Here is a 20,433-nt window from a genome sequence, read left to right on the forward strand (position 1 = left end):
ATTACACAATCCTAAAAAGGACTTATTCCAGATTTGCCTCTCACTCACGTGGACCATCTGTCTTGGCTTTTTCTATACTTCCCATGGCTTGATGCCCCAACTACTTGATTTAAATTCAATCTTTCGCCCCTTAGTTCTATGACTATCTTCCTTAGTTCTGCCCTAGAAATAACGCATGGACAGATGTATGATAGACTTATCTATCAACAAGTGAAATGACACCATTTTTATACAGTACTAAAAAGGACTTATGCCATATTTGCCTCTCGCCTCACTTGGAACTATCTGTCTTGGCTTTTTCTTCAATTAGCCATGACTTGATGCCCGCAACTGCTTGATTTTGAATTAAATGTGGTATGGTGTCGAATGACCTCTTGTAATTGGAACAGGGCGTTGTTTCCCGGAAGTAAAGGGAGGAAGTTCACAACATTAGAATTTTTAAGTCGAGGGGGAGCTTTAGAGGTTATTGGAGTTGTTGTGGGGCGTTCATGAGAGTTCTCCTCTTCCTTTCTACCACTCGCATTGGTGATTCTAGAATCCATTTCACGATTATAATTAATATATTTCGGTTAAGGACACCTGTTGACCTTGAATTTATACTATTGAAAATAGATACTTTTCCTTAATTCATTATTTGATATAATCCCTGTCCTCCTTCATCGATATTCATCGCATTGGTTAGAATTGAACTTGGTTTTATACCTACCTCATCTGAACTATCAGTTCACAAATTTTAGATTATAAATATTGGGTAAAAAACTTTTATGCGTAAACTGAGCTTTAGGAGGAGGAATTGATACTGGTCAGTGGCAGGGGGTGAGCGGGTTGTAGGATTCATTTTAGGAATCTATGCACTTTTACTCGAGAATTGTCAGCTGACTTTTGAAACAATAATATTTTTGTATTCTTGATTATAGTCAGGCTTGGTATTGTAAGCCGACAGGAATGTTTCAAGTATGAGTAGGAAAATGTACTTTTATCATATTAAGATCGGATTAAACTCAAAACTATACATATCAAAATTAGACTTTAAGCGTTTATTTATCAAAGAGAACAAAACAAGTAAATTACGATTGCATCTGTTCTATTTCTTCATCGAACATAAAAGAATCTTGATAATCTTTAAGAAACTGAGCCGATCGCCCTTCGTCGACAAACAGGGAATACACCCTTTTTACATCTTCGATTTTTATATCCGTTCCCTTTCTCTTTTTGGCAACAAGATTAGCCACTGTGATCAGTTGAATAGCATATCGAAGACTCGTCTCACTGGCTATTCTTGTCAGAACAAGCAAAGCATCATCTGAAAAGAATAATGTAATCGGAATACAAATCTATTTTCCAATCGAGCCAATTAGCAAACATAAGCCCGGGGCTTAGCAGAAAAGGGCACCATTCAGTATCTTTTCAATAAGAACATAGGACACTTCTATAAGAAATATTATGAAAACAAATAGAGAGGGGTAGGCAATTAAAAGGTGCAAAAATGAAGGAAAATATTAGACAAGAAGACATCATAGCTGGGTCATACGTTCCAAAGGAAGGGGGAGGGGTGTAAACCAGAACGTAACACCCTTACACCCAAGAATAGTATTACTCTGTAGAATGGAAGGATATACACAGAGACACAAAGAGAGGGGGAAGAGAGAGAAGAATGAAAGAGCATAATAAATTCACTCCATTATAAGCAGTTTTGCTAATTCACAAAAGTAGGATGAGGGAGGAGCTGGTGAAGAGGCAAAAAACTGCTTTTCATCCCTGGGGAGAGGATTTTAATTGGCACAGCCTGACTCCGAGCTAAAAGTATATGTCGTATTTCTCCCCTCCTCCTCTTTGTACCCTAAGACAACGGTACCATCTTTTCTTACATTTTGTATTATGGGCATTGATTGAAATTAAAAACACGTAACTTCTATAATATTTTTTTTTTATTTTAGATGATGAGTATATTTATTCTCAGATCTTATAAAAATACATTTTAAATAAAAAAAAACCAAACAAAGCAGAATTAATACTAAGGTGCTAATTATTGTTTACTCGATATTTATCTATATTCAGTGTGACATTACTCCTTGCTTTATGGCACTTATATATATATATATACTTCATATATATATATATATATATATATATATATATATATATATATATATCGGGTTCCACTGATGCTAAGTACAATCTTAAATTTAAGACAGCATTGAACTGATTCCGTTTATTGTTATGAAAACGTACGAGCTCTTTCCACTATCTGCGTGCTGGTAAATGGCAACAAAAACTTGAGTGTTTTATCGCACTCTAGTTTTAGCTTTAAAATAGTTATTATTCACGTTAAATATTTTCTCGCTTCTAGTGGGTTCTGTCAACATGAGATTTTCCTGAATAAATTTTCCTCCGCTTCGTTATCGATCAAGTATCGTACAATGACTAGCAAAATTGCAAAATTGGTACCATCTGTACTTCCGTCAATACGAACGAGAAGAAATTTACAACATTTCTGATAATACGTGCAAATCAAGATCAACAGACATATCTTGGATTCTCCAAGAGATAGGAATATTGCTTACTTTATTTGCAATACGGTGCCTGAAATGATAACTACCTTCAACGATGTTTTTAAGATCTTTATTTGCTGATTGCATGCAAATCCTTCCATTGCCTTCGATGTTTTTCTTAAAGCTTTTCAAAGGGTAAGGTTCTTAGTTGTATGATTATCATGTTTAGTTTTTAAATGTCCGGAAAGCAAGGAAGGTTTCTTACACTTGTTGCATAATATTTCTCCACGCATTATACACTGCGGTTCAGAGCAGCTCTCTTCTTGTAAATATGAAAATCCATAATTAATGTATTCTTTGCAAGACTCATTTCTTTCTGTTCTAATGATGACAGGTCATTCTCGATTTTCTTTTTCTCCCGATGTTGGGAAGAGCTTGCTAATTGAAAGCCTTCTACATTAGACCAAGCTGCTTTCTTTGTTCGCTTGCTAACTACTTATCCATATTTAACCACAATAAGAAAGACTTTTTTTATCGTGTCTGGCGGAAAACGACATCTTCCACTTTAACATGTGCAGCCCTTTACATAGACTAAATTGTTAACTTGCGAGCAAAATTAGACTTGTCACACTTGAAACTGCATTTACAATTACTCCCGTTATACCTCTAGCACCATTTGCGTATGACATTGCACCACTCCAAAATTAAACACCTTACTAGCCAAAATTCTGTTTATTTAAATGGTGTGGTGACTTATTTCTCAGGTTAGCGAGCTGTTTTTTTTTTTTTTTTTTTTTTTTTTTTTTTTTTTTTTTTTTTTTTTTTTTTTTTTTTTTTTTTTTTTTTTTTTTTTTTTTTTTTTTTTTTTTTTTAGTAGTTGCGGTAGAAATTTTTTAGTAAAATATTTTTGCCGATTCGACAATTTTTTTTTCGAATTCTCCTAAGGGATCTTTGTTGTAGCACTAGGAGTACACGTACCGCAGGATGAAGATCACTACCCTATGAAATCCCACTTACCAATGAAAATTCTGGTTTCTCAGACTTCATTAATATATACCAACATTCAAATAAGAAAAAAAGCTTACTAGATAGTTCACAGTCTTCTTCATCCGATCGTATTTTCAGGATTTGCTTTAAATCTTGCTCTTGATAAGGGGATGTCTTAATAATAATCATCCGATCCAACAGGTCAATTGGAATACCATGTGGTGATTTGTAATTGGTACCTCGAATACGGGTAATACCCCGATTAGTTGCCATTATTAGAACAGGTGACAGTTCATTTTCAAGTGCTCGATTCAAAAAAGAAAAACACTCAATGTCAAGCATATGAACTTCATCGATAAACAGTACACCTAAAGAAAACAAAATCAAATTACAAGCTCTTCTCCATGAAAACCTTAAATCTCAAGATTTATAGAAATCAAATATCAAATACGACCTTAGGCATCAATGGAGTGAGGTATCCCCCGTTATTATGTTAAATTGAGCCTCCATATATATATATATATATATATATATATATATATATATATATATATATATATATATATATATATATATATATATATATATATATATATATATACTAGCTGTTGGGGTGGCGCTTCGCGCCACCCCAACACCTAGTTGGTGGGGGCGCTTCGCGCCCCCCCAAGCCCCCCCGCGCACGTAAGTCGTTACGCGCCATATTAGTTACGCGCCATTGTAGTTGTGTCCCTATATCCCACCTGTGAATATAGATATATATATATATATATATATATATATATATATATATATATATATATATATATATATATATATATATATATATATATATATATATATATATATATATATATATATATATATATATATATATATATATATATATATATGTTTTTAACTACGTAAAACTTGCGAATATACAACATTCTTTGCTGTCCCATTGTCTGTGCATATAAATAGATTGTCAGGTTTACCGACTCTTGAACATGCAACATATAATGGTCCATGGGAAAACAATCCGTATTCAGATCTATACCTCATGATTCTAATGATTGCCCTTGAGCTTTGTTGATGGTGATTGCTAATCGACCATTCCCTGAGTCGCCATCGTCATTTATATATCCCCCTGTGCACCCCGGCGTCCCCTTTGTAGTTATGTCCCTGTGTCCCGGTCGTCATTTACATTCCCTGTGTCCCGGTCGTCATTTGTGTCCCGGTGTTCCAGTCTGTGATTTCTCTTTGAGTGTCCCGGGCGTCATTTATATTCCTTGTGTCCCGGTGTCCCGGTCGTCATTTATATCCCCCTGTGCCCCCCGGCGTCCCCATTGTAGTTGTGTCCCTGTGTCCCGGTCGTCATTTATATTCCCTGTGTCCCGGTCGTCATTTGTATCCCGGTGTCCCGGTCTGTATATACATTCGTTTTTTAGTTTTGTTTTTCTCCTTTATTTTTTTCCTTTTTTCTTTTTTTTCTTTTTTAGTTTATTTAGATTTTTAGATTTTTTAGTTTTTTTATTAGTTTTTAGTTTTTTTGTAGTTTTTACCATTTTTTTAGTTTTTTTAGTTTTTTTTTTTTACTTATGTCCTGGTCGTCATTTATACTCCCTGTGTCCCGGTCGTCATTTGTGTCTCGGTGCTTTGTTGATTGCTAATTTATATTATATTTATATTTATATTTTTTATATTTATTAATATTTTTTTAGTTTTCTTTTTCTCTTATTTTTCAGTTTTTTCCTTTTTTTAGTTTTTTCTTTTTTAGTTTTTAGTTTTTTTTTTTTTTGTTTTTTACCTTTTTTACCTTTTTTAGTTTTTTAGCTTTTTTAGTTTTTTTATTAGTTTTTAGTTTTTTTTTAGTTTTTGCCTTTTTTTAGTTTTTTCAGTTTTTTTTCTTTTTAGTTTTTTTTGTAGTTTTTACCTTTTTTAGTTTTTTTTCTTCTTTTGTATTAGTGTGAAATAATTCAGACGTCATATGCGGACAAACACGACGTCACTCGACAGACAGACAGACAGACATAACCCACAAACAACTTATTTTTATATATATTTATTCATATTTTTTTAGTTTTCTTTTTCTCTTTTATTTTTCAGTTTTTTCCTTTTTTTTAGTTTTTTTCTTTTTTAGTTTTTAGTTTTTTACCTTTTTTTAGTTTTTTTAGTTTTTTAGCTTTTTTAGTTTTTTTATTAGTTTTTATTTTTTTTTGTAGTTTTTGCCTTTTTTTTATTTTTTTCAGTTTTTTTTTAGTTATTAGATTTTTACCTTTTTTTAGTTTTTTTTAGTTTTTTAACTTTTTTAGTTTTTTTTCTTTTTAGTTTTTTTTGTAGTTTTTACCTTTTTTAGTTTTTTTCTTCTTTTGTATTAGTGTGAAATAATTCAGACGTCATATGCGAACAAACATGACGTCACCTGATCCATCCACAGATCCACACACAGACAACTTATTTTTATATATATAGATATATATATATATGTATAATATAATATATATATTAATATGAAAGGTGATAAGAGTGACTGTTATACACAGAGGGATTAGTTTTATTTCTATAGGAAGCCAAATAGTTGGAATGATAAAACTTACTAGACTAAAAGATGCTATAGATAATGTTTCAAAAGAGGAACATTACGTTTTTTTTTGGATGGGCGAGGGTGCACCGGCCAGATTTTGACTCTTAGATTGATAACTGAGAAGTTTCTGAATCATCAGTCCCCTCAAGTCCTCAGTTTTATAAATCATTAACAAGAATTTGGTTCAGCAAATTAAAAAGGTTTCGATATATAAAATATCGATAAAATGACCCTGTTTACTCCAATACTACGCCATTCATTTATTGATAATAGTACCTGGAATGATTTCTGCTTTGCCTTCTTCTCTCCACTCAGAGACTTTTGAATTAATCTGCTCACGAACTTCAGGCTTGATTTCACCCGTATCACCTAAAAAGGAAGAAATGCACAAACCAAGATATCATCATGTCAACAATGTCTATTGTACTTGTTTCAGAGCTCAGTATCAATCCTATAAGTAATAAAATAAGTAGGGCGACTAGATACGTGACGAAAGCGGGGGCGTTTACCTCGGATCCTTCCTCGGATTACGTTAGGATCCTTTTCCTAAATGCATTTCTGGTTAGTCTTGGAAATATATGCTCAGGAGAGATTTTTTTAATGTTTGCCTTTTTATAAGTTTGAAGTGGTTATATCAGAACGCAAAAAAGAGTCACAATGATCCAATTCTAAAGGGAACGAGAACGGCCAGGTTACATATTATGTTGCTGATGCTGAGGATTAAAGTTAAAACGGCACATACAGGTACATATGCATGGTGAGAGTGGAGTGTTATGGTTGTCATAAGTTTTTCAGACCGGTCTACATTTTTCATATTGTGTGCTTTTTTTTGTTGATACTATGACAAATTCTTCAACTTTGTTGAATAATAAAATCCCTAAAACGTTTCTGTAAGCTAAGACGAAAATTTATAATTTTGACTTAATTACGTTGTTCTATAATTCAGTAATAACCAAGAATGTTCATATGCCCATGTTCTCTAACATATTCATCGTTTCATTCGTTTTTTATTCATAGGGTAGCAAATCAGCAATTCATTTTGTATAATTTTACACGTGTCGTAGATACACAAAATCGATTCCTCTTTCCTTTTTATCATTCACAGACTTGCACACGCTGAGCTAACACTTTCCTTCAATCCATGTAATTGTGTTGCGAGAGCAACACTTTGGTTTTGTCGTGTTTTTTTTTTCTTGTTCCTGGCACCCCGATTTCAGCTTATTCATGGAAAGTGGTAATTGCCTAACTCCTGCGGTTTTTACGGAAAGTGTGGACCTTAGGTCGGATTGACGAATATGACTGCATTTTGGAAAGCTTCGTAGAGCTCTTGCCTGGGGTCAAAAAGGATAGTTTTTGCTTGCCCTTGAGCCAGGGACAATAGTGTGTGAAGTGACTTGGAGTTTTATAGCCTATGTGAGAGAGAACTATCTGAAGTTATGCGGTCAAGCTTTCGTTTCATCAAACCATGTTTCTGCTTTCGAGTGGAAAGCTCCGTTCTAACAGGCAGGCACCAGTTTCTATAAGTGTTAAATATATGCGGCAGTTACCAAGCCTCACAGCCAGTATATCTTCTTTGAGTGATAAATATTAAATATTACAGAAATAAAAAAGTGGGGACCGAAAGTACTGCCATCTATTGTTTTTACATATTTCTGTTCGTTATTTCATCTGAGTTTATCATTCGGCTTTTCGCACTTAGGATTACGGTAGAGAAATGGTATCAGATGTGCCTCTTAAACTTTAAAAGTTCTCTCATTGCTAAAGAAATTAGAGTTTATCCTTTGCTCCTTTCTAAGTGACGACGTTAGAAACTGGGCCTACGGCAAAAAGTCAACTTTTGAACTAAGATAGATAGATTTTTTTCGACGGTAGTCGATAGCTCTTGATGAGCTGATCAAAGTACATGTCATCCATCTTTTGATAGAAAAATTCCTTCATAAGATATACCAGTTTGAAAGTTTAAAGGGGTTGACAACTTTAATAGTAAGGTACACACTGAAACCAAAAATAGGCCGATACAGAAGTATTATCAAATATGTCTCTTAAACTTTAATAGTTTTCCCATTGCTAAAAAAAAATTAGAGTTATCCTTTCCTCCTTTCTAAGTGATGACGTTGGAAACTTGGCCTACGGCAAAAAAGGCAACTTTTGCACTAAGAAAGATAGATTTTTTTTTCGACGGCAGTCGATAGCTCTTGATGAGCTGATCAAAGTATATATTATTCATTTTTTCGGTGGAAAAATTCCTTCATGAGATGTACCAGTTTGAAAGTTTAAAGGGGTTGACAACTTCAGTAGTAAGGTACACACTCGAACCAAAAATAGGCCGATACCAATTGTGAGACATATAGGGGAGTTTTAAGCAATAGTCGGTTGTTTGCTCATAATCATCTTCCGCAATGAGGGGTTCGCAACTTTTGCTAGTTGGAGTACTTATTCTTTGTTTCCGGTGCATTTGATGGTAAGACCAATTTAGTTCCAGCGGTAAGACATGTGGGGGACTTGTAAGTAATAATCGGCTTTAAGGCTACAATCATCTTTAGCGATGAGGGGTTTGCAACTTTTGCGAGTTTGGTGTACCTAGTATGTATTTTAACATCCTTACAGATTAACAACTTCAGCGTTTAAAATTTCGTTCTGCAACATTTTCGTTTGGAATTGAATTTGATTTTACTTTTCTCGGTCCATACCTTTTTATTTAGCTGTTCAGAGTCGTTTTTAATTTTTGCCAGCGTCATAAATACTAAAAACAATACAACCACTCCTGGAAAAAAAATGATGTAATTTATGCTCTTGAAATGTGCTCATAGATATGACTTCGCTAATACGATTCCCCCCCCCCCCCCGAATTTAAGGCTCATAAACAAATTTTCTCAAACTCGTTACTTATCTAGATCATTTTTCCGGCCAGGAAATTTCAGGGTGCCAGGTTAAAAAAAATGTTTTTTGAGAAAGAAATACATATTTATAAATAAATAAATACATGCACAATCATTTCTCATTTAAAGAGATTATATACATATACAGATAGAACTTCAGCCCTTACATTCTACCAAGTTTGGTTCATGCACAATAACCTCTTCGCTTAGATGTCCAGACGACAAAATAATTAGAGATGCCCCTCCCTCCACAGAGGTTAAATTGAATCCTGATACACAAAAGGCAAAACTAGAGCATTAGCTTCTTACTTCCTAGTAGGTTTGGTTGAAACTTGACAACGCTCCTGGAGAACAAGCCAATGATTAGATTCTGGATCTTTATCCATGAGCTGGATAGCAACCAAACTTGTTCCAATCTAGTTCTTCACCCAAGCTTTATGTACCTACACAGTTTCAAAATTTGGGATCTAAGAAATACACTTTTCAAGAATCATTTCTTGGAAGTCTAGAAGAGATGTAAAGTTCCAATTTCGAGATTTTGAAGAGACTATTCAGTGTTTTACTAAAGTCTGATATTGAATTATCCCAAATTAGCTAACTATTAGAGCCGGGCAGTTTTACGAATTTATAGTCTTTAGCGAAAAACAACGATTTCAGGCTTTAGAAAAATTATGAACAATTCTACATACTCCTGAGGAAATCGCCTCCAATGTGTCATGATCCCCATACTTGAATACAGTTATAAAATTTAAAAGTCTACTGATGCTAAGTTCCAGACCGCTTATCATGTGAAAAAAAATCCCAGACACTGTAACTTCTAAAGGAATGGAAATTTACTATATTTAACAAAATGAAGAGTTTCTACTTTGACAGACAATCATGGTTCAATCAACCCAAAAATGCAGCTTATATCCTCTAATGTCAATTAAATGGACAGGATTGAAAAACTTACCCGAAAACAGTGCCAAAAACCCTTGCGTTCGACTATTTATAACATCAATTTCATGAAGACTAACAGTATGAACTACTTCCTTCCTTTTTTGAAGCTCTCCTTCAGGACACTGAACAAACCTGGTCTGTGGCCCTGTCGCATCATAGTCTCTAGCACGGGTAAAAGATCGACCAATCCTTGTTATTTTTCCGGTAGCTTTGTCTATGCTGATGACATCACCTGCTTGAACTTTTTCCTTTAATAGAGACTCGATCATTTTATGGCCAAGATCATAGATAGTTTCCATTTCAGTAGTTTTCATTGTTATTTTGCCGACTTTTGTACCAGAGCCCGTAGCTGGTCGATCTATTTGGATCTCAACCACTTCTCCCTCAATAATTTCAGTTTCTTCTTTGATCCTCACACCAATGGACCTCCTGCAAAGTAAAACATGTTAAAGTCAACGGACATAGCACAGCAGTTGGCACAAAACTTGGAGTCGAATAAAAGGAGAAAAATGTTAAAAGTCAAGAGGCTCTAAGGTAATATTTTTTGTTTCTCTACTTGCATTGGCACGCATAGGTCCAGCTGTGGCAGATGGGTAAGATTGATTTTTTGTGTTTACGACACACAGGAGAATGAGTTGGGACCCTCTCTATAGGTTATTATGAAGAATCACTTTCACCCAAAGATTGACAGCCTACAGCCTAGCTTATTATTTGTAGCACTTATTCGCATTTTGGCAATCCCATTCCCCGCCATAGGAAAGTTTTCCTATACATTCACAAGCACATATTTCTTAGGACACTTTAAATAAATAAAAAAATAAATCATTAATTAGAAAACTGGATAAATTTTTTCAAAAATTTTCAATTTAAACCGAGAAAGGGGGGATGGGAAGAAGTCCTATTTAAGGGACTGTGGGATGTTTACCTTAGGATGCTAATGAAATTACAAAAAGAGTCTCAGTGTAGTAAAAAAAAAACAACCATCAAACCCAAGGAAGTTCATTTTTTTATGATGGTTATTAGCGTTTGCCATAAAGATAATTTCTTAGGCCGGAATGATCGTTGGACATCCGGTGTTAAGGCTGAATCACGTTTTTAAGCTCATCTGGAGCTAGAAATTGTCAGGCATAAGTTCTTCACTTAACCAGTATTTTGACTGGTTCATTGCCACGTCATCATCAAGATTGTTTAAATTTAAATTCCCAGCCAAAGATGAACCAAGAAATAAAATTAATCAATGTATGGAAAATAATATTTGGAAACAAAAACAACACAAAAGAAATACGAAACTAAAAAAGGTGAAATGAATCACCTTCTACTTACTTAACCACCATATCTATTAAGTCTCAAGGACTCAAAATAAGGAAAAATTCTCAAGAATTAACAGAGATAATGGTGGAATAAGACTAAGCAAAATTTGTTGAATTTATTGAAGAGGCATATATTCGATCTTATTCTTCCTTAAAACAATTCTTTCATTAAAAACAGAATAAATTTCTGCAGTTGCAGCCTGCTCAAAGATGAAGCCATTTTATCTTTTATTTTTCAGTTTAACATTTGTTATTCATTACAAATGATCATTTTCTATACATTCAGTAATTTGTTTCTTGGTTCGTGTTCTGGCATAGAATCAGTGTTTACAACTCTAGTGTTTTTATATAATTGTACAACGTTTTTATTTACTTTGCCCCCTCCCCTTTTAAAAAAGGCACATAGTTAGAAAAATACATGCCAGAATGAAACCCGAGCCTCCCGAGGTAGAAAGCCTCTAATATATAATAATGGACTTTTTTAATGATTAAACTAATATATTCTTTTAAAATACTAATCCCCGAAGCCAGTCATTAGATGTGGAATACTTTTTGACTTTACACAAGGAAGCATCAAAGTAGGAGAAGTAAATTGAAGGAAGGTACCTGTCTTTGTAGGCCTGCGCTTGAAATAGTAAGCCTTATTTTTACACTCCCCTCCTTTAAAAGACTGGTTATTATGGACATCTAGGAAATTAAAAGAGGTTCTACTTAGTAGCACCTACTGAGTAATATCTACCGAATCAGAAGTAGCGGGGATCAGCCATGAATAGTACAGAAAACATTTATGATTATCTAGCTCTATGACTAGAAAACATCAACTATTTCTTATCAACTATTATCAACTTATCAAGTATCTTATCAATTATTTCTACAAAGTTTTATCTTTGAGGGACAATTTGTCCCAAACCCTCTCTCCTTTAATCTATATTTAGAAATCAATTACATTGTACTTTGGATCAGTTAAAACTGCTCTACAGCCCTCAGGGTAAGGGTTGTAAATAATGCCCGGGGACATATGAGGATTATGTAGAAAGGATGATCGTATAAAATTAGGTGGGGACTCATAGGAGTGGTAATCAGAAGTTCTAGTGCCCTTTTTAAGATTCAGAGTGGTTGGAGGGAAGCTACTCCTCCCACCCCGCACACGTCGTAATGTCCCGAAATACACCCAAATGAAATTTAAAGATAGCAATTTTATTCAAAATGGTCCAAAGATCATATAACAAGGCTTTTGAGGTTGAAACAAACCCCCAGAGCCTGGGGAAGGAGTTGTAAGTTGTGACCGGGGTATTTAAGGTTTTTTTGAAAGGGATGATTGAATAAACTTTAGGAGTCTCATTTGGTTGAAAATTGGAAGCTATGGTTCCCTTTTGAGAGTGACGGAGGGCAACTAGCCAGTCACCCCCCCCCCCGAATACCCTTCTTTTTACAAAATCCATCTGATTGAAATTGTGAGATAGCCATTTTGTTCAAAATAGTCTAAAGAACATGTAACAATACCTTCAGGATTGGCACCCCCCCCCCCCCCGACTGCCCTTCTTTTTACAAAATTCATCTGATTGAAATTGTGAGATAGCCATTTGTTCAGAATAGTCCAAATAACATGCGAGTGCGACAATGCCCTTAGGATTGGCGCAACCCCACCCCCACCCCCACCCCGAGTCCTGGGGCAAGGTTGTAAGCTATGCCCTGGTGGTATATAAGGTTTACATTGAATGCTTGTTTGCATAAATTTCAGCTGGGGCTCATTTGATTAGAAGTCGGAAGTTATAATGCCCTTTTTAAGACAAAATTGATTTGAGAGCATCCAGCCCTCTCCCCCTCTACGCTCATTATTTACCCCAACGTATCCAATCAAATTTTGAGATACCAATGTAGTTCAGCGTAGGTGAAGGGTCCAGAAATCATGTCTTCGAGGATGACAACCATCGCACAGCCCTCGGGGCAAGGGTTTTAGGTTATGCCCTGGGGACATACAAGGTTTTTATAGAAAGGGTGGTCGTATATACTTCAGAGGGGTCTCATTGGAAAGGTAATCAGAGCTTTTAGTGCCTTTTTGAATAGTCAAAGTGATCAGAGGGCAGCTACATCCCCCCCACACATCGTCTTTTGCCGACATGCAGACAATGTGAACTTTGAGATAACCATTTTATTCAAAATAGTCCAAAGATCATATAACAAGGCTTTTTGGGTTGCTACAAACCACCAGAACCCGAAGGTAAGGGTTTTAAGTTATCCCCCAGGGGCATTTAAGGTTTTCATGTATGGGATGGTTGTATAAACTTTAGAGGTGGCTCATTTGTTTGAAAATTGGAAGTTCTAGTTCCCCTTTAAGAGTCAAAAATGATATAAGTCAACTAGCCTTTCTCTAACTACCCCTCTTCCATGAGATACATCTGATTGAAATTGCGAGATATCGATTCTAAAACAAAATAATCCAAATAACATATAACAATGCTTCCAGGGTTGACCCAACTCCCCAGAGCCTGGGGTAAGGATGGTAATTTATGCCTTGAGGACATATAAGGATTTTATGGAATGGGTTGTCGTATAGATTTCAGATGGGGCTTATTTGACTTAAAATTGGAAGTTATAGTGCCATTTTAAAGAGTCAAAAGTGACTTGAGAGCAACCAGACCCCCCTCCAAGCCCATCATTTCTGAAAACAAAAATCCAAAACAGCTTTTTAGACACCTGTTTTTTTTTTCATCATTGTCAGAAGGTTCGGTAATTATGCATCTAGGGATGTCAACCCCTCCACCCCGAGGCCTCAGAACAAGGGCTGTAGATTAGGCAATTTGTTCATTGTTTATGTATAGTATTTGTTATTAAGAAAAGGTATGCATGTTTGACTACTATTTTCCAAAATATGAAGGGTATTAAGACGAGTCTTTCAAGGAATGTTGAACAGTATCAAAACATGTTATATGTATATGGGTTGTCAAAAGGGCGTAACTCAGGAATGACTGAGTATATTAATTTGGAACTTACGAGAATTGATAAGAGAGATGATCAATTGACCGAAAAAGCAATATTTGCACGCTACTACTAGTACAACTACCGCTGCTTCTACTGCTACCACAACTATTACTACCACTACTATGACTAAAACAACTACTTCTGTAACTGGCACTAGTAAGGCTGATGATATTGAAATAAACGTCTGAGGAAACGTTGAGAGGAAACAAACTAAATCAAAGCATGTTATGTGCATACAGATTGATAATACAAGAGTATCAGCAATTTCTGGAACTGATACCATATCAAGAGGAAACTTCATGAGTATCATGAGTGGGATATTCAGTTGATCAAAAGGCAAAATGAAATCTGCTAATGCTGCTATTAATACTGCTGCTACTACTGCTACTACTAATAATAATAATACACTATATTACTGCGACAACTGTTACTACTACTACCACTACTACTATGATACCAGCAAAATTAAGTGTAAGCGTATGAAACTGAAAAATTGACAGAACATCGAGGGGGAGTTTGAACTAAATCAAAACACACTGTGTGCATGCAGATAGTCAAAAGGGCGTATCTCAAGAATGCATTTAGGTATTAAGTTGGAACTTTCGGAGAATACTTAAAGGGACAGATAAATCGACAAAAAGGTAATATAGGCATGTGACTACTACCACCGCTACTGCTGCTAAACTACTCCAGCTACTACCTCATTTACAACAATTTGTATGGCTAGAATATTAAGATGAAAAGGACGTCAGAAGAGGGTCTAAAGCGCAAATTAGCAATATTTCTGGAAAGGTTTACCGTGCCAAGGTGAAACTTCTGGGGCATCACGAAAGAGATGTTCAACTGGTCAAAAGGCAAGATGTACATGCTAATAACGCTATTAATACTGCTACCACTACTACTAATACAACACAAACACTACATCTACTTCTCCTACTACCATCGCAACTACTGTAATACTAACACTATTGAGGCTAAAAAAGAATCTATATGCACTTAGACTGTTAAAAGAACTTATCTTAGGAATTGACTTGTGTATTAAGTTGGAACGTTGGATGTTGAAGGAAATGTTAAAAAACAAAACAAGGATGATATGTGCGTAACTATACAAGCTAAGGGTATTAAGGTGAAGTTTTCAAGGAATATACAGGCAGACGTCGAACTAAATCAAAACCAACTGTGATCATGTAGATTGTCAAAAGAGTGACAAAGCAATATCACAGTAACGGCTTACTTTGTTAAGTTAGACAATGACATTTCAGGGTAAGTTGAAGCGGATTTTTAACTAGCCAGAAGACAATATGTTTACTTTTGATGTTGCTTCTATGTTTACTGTAACTAATCACACTAAGGGCAATACGTTGAAACTTTGAGGGAACGCTTAGGGAGAGTTCTAATTTAACGAAAAAACTATATACATGCCTGTATAAATGGCACATAAACAATATTATAGGCAGTGCTGCTCTATCATAACTAGCAATATCATTGATATTTTTAAGGAGCTAATTGGATTAAAACTTAAAAGTTCTAGTGCGGTTTTTAAGATTCAAAAGTGACTAGAGGACAATCAGCTTTCCAATCCAGTTTCCCTGAAAAAGACTATGCCAATATAAAATGAACGTAAATCAATTAAAAAGATTTTTCCACGAAATAAGTTTTTCAAGGAAAAGCAAAGAACTCCATTAAACCAAAAATGTGCAAAGTTATAAATGACAAAACAAAAATCCAAGCGTAAAACAACCACAAATCAGCATCAATGAATAAATGAAACTCAAAACGACAGATATTGCAATAAATAACCAAGTCAAACTCAGAAGAGCAGAAATTAACATGATTGGGGCTCCCCCTGTGCCTTCTCAAGACCTGAACATAATTTGCACTTTACTGAAAATATTTAAATGTTTTCACTTTAATAACTTTAATAAGCCAAAAATTAATTAAATTTGAAAGAATAAATGTGAGCAAATGTATATTAAACTGACAATGGACATTCATTTATATTTTTTTCAGTAAAGTGTAAACCATGTGCTGGCCTTGAGAAGGCATAAGAGTTGTGAGCCCTAATCACATTAATTTCTGCTCTTTCGGAGTTTGACTCGGGTCTTTATGATAATTTTACGCTTTGTAGATTATTTGATATCTGTTTTTGCTCATTTTTTGGTTAATGGAGTTCTTTACTTTTCCTTGAAAAACTTATTTTTTTGGGAAAAGTTTTTTTTTTAATTAATCTGTCTCCAACCAAATCTTGATAGTAATATGACCTTAAATTCCTATATGATTTTCTACAAATCTTGCATAAAAAAAAAAAAAAAAACAAATGTGAAAAAAGCTACTTGTACCTAAAAGCTTGAGTTAGAGCTTCTGTTTTGCTCATTTCCAAACTATAGATTTCTGAGCCTGACATAGATGTAAATGGAGTATCATGTCCCAGAGCTTGGGCCATTCCCATTGCTATGGCGGTTTTCCCTGTTCCTGGCTGTCCAGCAATCAAAACAGCTCTTCCTGCAATTTTTCCTTCTTTTACCATTTCAAGAACAAGTCCAGCGGCTTTTCTGGCAGGTAACTGACCAACCATGCCCTGAAAAATACAGCCAATGTGCTTTTACTTGTTTGAATGAATACTCATAATTTTATTGATTAATTATCACAAAAATAAGCAATAAAGAAGACCAAGTGGCTATTTCAATGCAGTGCAATCCCTTTTTTTCGGTTTTTTCAAGATATGAACAGGAGAATATGGAATTTAGTCTTTGTTTTAAATGCAACTATTTTAGAAGTGGAGTGAATATAAAAACAGATGACCCAGAAGAAGAATCTAATTGTTTAAAATTTCTGTTTTGATAGCATTTATGAGGAAAACTCAACCACAAAAGAAACTTTTTATGTCTTGAGTAAATACTCTTAATGATGTGCAGAGCTCTAATAGTGACTAGAGCAAGAATTGTAAATGAGGCCATACCAGAAAACAGGGGAGGAGAAACTTGGTCTCTTTTTTTCTTATGCAGGGAGGTACTTGAATGACAATGGAGGCCGTTTTGCCTCCCTGAAATGGTCTTCATAGCACCTGGTTTCTGATATGAGCTTTTCAAGTTTAAGCAGTCTATCTCCTCCTTTAGGATATCGATAATTTCTTTAAAGATGGTTTATTCAGTTTAAGGAGAGGGGGGGGGGTAAAAATACCCAGAAGTTTCTTGAATTTTTGCAATGGGTCAAATAGCGACTAGAGCAAGAATTGTAAATGAGGCCATACCAGAAAACAGGAAAGGAGAACCTTAGTCTCTTTTTTTTCTTATGCAGAGGGGTACTTGAATCACAATGGAGGCCCTTTGACCTCCGTGAAATGGTCTTCATAGCACCTAGTTGCTGATATGAGCTTTTCAAGGTTAAATTTCCTTCTTTAGGATGTTGATTATTTCTTCAAAGATGGTTTATTCAACTTAAGGAGGAGGGAGGAATAAAAACACCCAGAAGTTTCTTGAATTTTTGCAACCTGCCAATATTGTTTTAAACATAAAAATATTCCAAAGCACATTAGAATCAAAGATACAGAGTACTGAAGTTGTTCAAAGGGGATATGGGGAGGGAAGATGAACCCTCTACATTTGTCAAGTCATACCAGTTGTGGAATTTGACCTCGACCAGGTCTTGGGCGTTTAATCCGATAAGAGACAGTCCAAGTCATATTTTCTTGAAAGATTCTTTTATTTTAAAGTTTCTCGCTACGAAATGACAATTTTCTGATGTGGACCTAAATAAAGATAAGCCCATTCATTCAAATTAAATCATGTTTAAAGAAGTAGATTGTCACTAACTTACCTAAAACATGTCATAATTATGTTTCATGAGCAACACATTGGTTTTATCCTTTTTTTTTATCATGTTGTTGATTTTACTATGGTTTTAGAAAATGGCAAGGGTCTTACATCTATGTTTTTTACAGCACGCATGGACCTCAGATTAGACACTAGATTTTGGAAAGCAGTATCTAATTTTTGCTCGGTCCAAAAACGTTGGTTTTTCCTTGTCCTTGAGGCGCAGCCTACAGTGAAAAGCTGAAGTTGGATTTTGTATTCTATTTATATCATAAAAAACCTCATAAGTTGTTCTGCCAAGCTTTTGTTTCTTTGAGCTATGATTCTGCTCCCAAGGAGAGAGCTCTTTTCAAACTGGCAGGGATTTCAAATTAAAGCTGGCCAAAATTTTAAAATTACTTAAGATGTATGGGATCGATTCCCCTCGACATATGAAATGCTAACCCTAGTGAAAAAAAGATCCCTTGAGAAACATTATGAGGCGGGAGAGAGAAGCTCTTTTGCTAGAACCAGTTCTGAGTATTAAATAATGCTTGCTACTGATGAGTGGCAAGTTGTGGGCAACTCCCTCCTCTCTTTTTGAGGACTAGTGTTGCCAGCCTAAGCTGTCCTGAAATTAGCAGTTGGGTTTCTCAATATAGGGAAAACTGATGGTGGACACCATGACACTACCAAGAAAGGCTCTCTCACAAAGGGGGAGGGGGAGGAGATCTGAGATATGGCCTTAAGATTTATGTATTGTCATTGCAAATGCGGGTCGAAGTCGAAATTGATGTCGTTGAACAGTACATCCAAGTTGACCTTTACCGGAGTCAACCGTAACTCGAGAAACATTAACTTCATTTTCAGATTTTTTCCCCAGTTATTATGTCTGCCTTAATTATCTTGTAACAATTCAGTAACGTTATGGCGTGTTCCATTGAACATCCCTCCTGAAACATATAAGTTACGCATATTTTCCTAATTTTTAAGGAAAATACAATATTTTCCTTATTGAAAATAATGAATGAATGTATTGAGAACAACCGAGTTAACAAAATAATGACATAACAAACAAAAAACTGGAGAAAAATTATAAAACAAAGCCCCAAAAAAAACAACAGGGCCAACAAATAAACCTAACTTTACATACAATTTTGCTGTCATTCGTTTTAAGACATAACTCGAGTTTTTACGGTGTTACAGACCTAACAAATAAACTACTTTGCCATATATTATACAAAACTCAGACAACCGTATATTATTCCAGTTCTAACCGTGTATTTATCAAAACTGTCTGAACTATCAGAAATCCAACAGATGTTCTGGCAAATTTATTTTTTTTTGTCTTGCAATCATTGCACATCCCTTCTGAAACATTTAGGTTACGCAAAAGCATAACTATTGTATTTTCCTGATTTTTAAGTCATGGGGTGGCATATCTGCAGTATCAATTAGAGTGAGGATCTATGGTGTGAGTTCGATTACTCCTTCCTCTTTGTCTTTTACAGAACCATAATCTTTATAAGATTTATATTCTCCTGGAAGATGATCGACAATTTTCGCATTTATTTTACAAACCTCTTTGTTGGGCGACGGTAATATAACATAATCCTTCATTAGAGTGAAATTTGATTTTACGGACGTTCACTAAATAGTTCCTCAATTAAATTACCAGGGGAAATTGAACCATCTTTAATCGATGTTATTCAGAGAGTCCTAGCGTAATTGATGCATTCAAGCTAGATACATATATATGTATATATACATATACATGTATATATATATATATATATATATATATATATATATATATATATATATATATATATATATATATATATATATATATATATATATATATATATATATATATATATAGACACATAAGGGGTGTACTATTAAAGCTACTAATCCAACAAAATGTTATTATGCGCACCTGGGTCTTACATAATACCATAGTGCAGGTGAAATGGTATAATAAACCTGATTGTTACGGTATAGTATACCTGTATGTCACGTAGTACTATGGTACACCTATTTTTTTCGATTTTTCGTAATAGGGTATATGTATACCTACGTTGAGAATGACGCAAGAGGTAGCCGTGTGCCAGACACTGAGTGTTACAGGCTTGGAATTGCCTTGAACTAACACGTTACAACAATGAAATAGTATGTTCCCACAGTTCAAATAAAAACAGTTTCCAATTTAAGTTTATAAGCTTATTCTTGTGGGGGAAAGGTTGAAAATGGAATAGGTATGATATTTTACCCCAAAGGGTATCTTCAGACTGTTACATTGTGCCAAGCTGTCGTCAACTACCACGAGTCATCAGAAGAAACGCTACTGGAAATTTTCTTAAAGTTTAAACAAACAATTCTACTATAAATGGATATTTTTGCCGGAAAAATGTCTTATGTGTGATAATGCACCCAGAGGGTGCCGCGTGCCAGCTATTGAGTGTCACAGGTTGGTAATTACCTTGG

General features: G+C 34.9%; 1 protein-coding gene across 1 annotated transcript in view; it reads right to left on the reverse strand.

The window, feature by feature from the left end:
- Positions 1–1,022: 1,022 nt before the first annotated feature.
- Positions 1,023–20,433, reverse strand: part of LOC136027203 (ruvB-like 2) — a 41,099-nt gene continuing 21,688 nt past the window's right edge. Inside the window, exons 2-6 of the mRNA XM_065704225.1 lie at positions 16,495–16,733; positions 9,877–10,292; positions 6,322–6,414; positions 3,578–3,847; positions 1,023–1,303 (exon numbers count right to left, since the gene is read on the reverse strand). Coding sequence (XP_065560297.1) covers positions 1,068–1,303; positions 3,578–3,847; positions 6,322–6,414; positions 9,877–10,292; positions 16,495–16,733 — 1,254 coding nt within the window. The 3' untranslated portion in view covers positions 1,023–1,067. The remainder of the gene's footprint in view (positions 1,304–3,577; positions 3,848–6,321; positions 6,415–9,876; positions 10,293–16,494; positions 16,734–20,433) is intronic.

The sequence above is a fragment of the Artemia franciscana genome, chromosome 5 (assembly GCF_032884065.1).
Source record: "Artemia franciscana chromosome 5, ASM3288406v1, whole genome shotgun sequence".
Lineage (NCBI taxonomy): Eukaryota > Metazoa > Arthropoda > Branchiopoda > Anostraca > Artemiidae > Artemia > Artemia franciscana.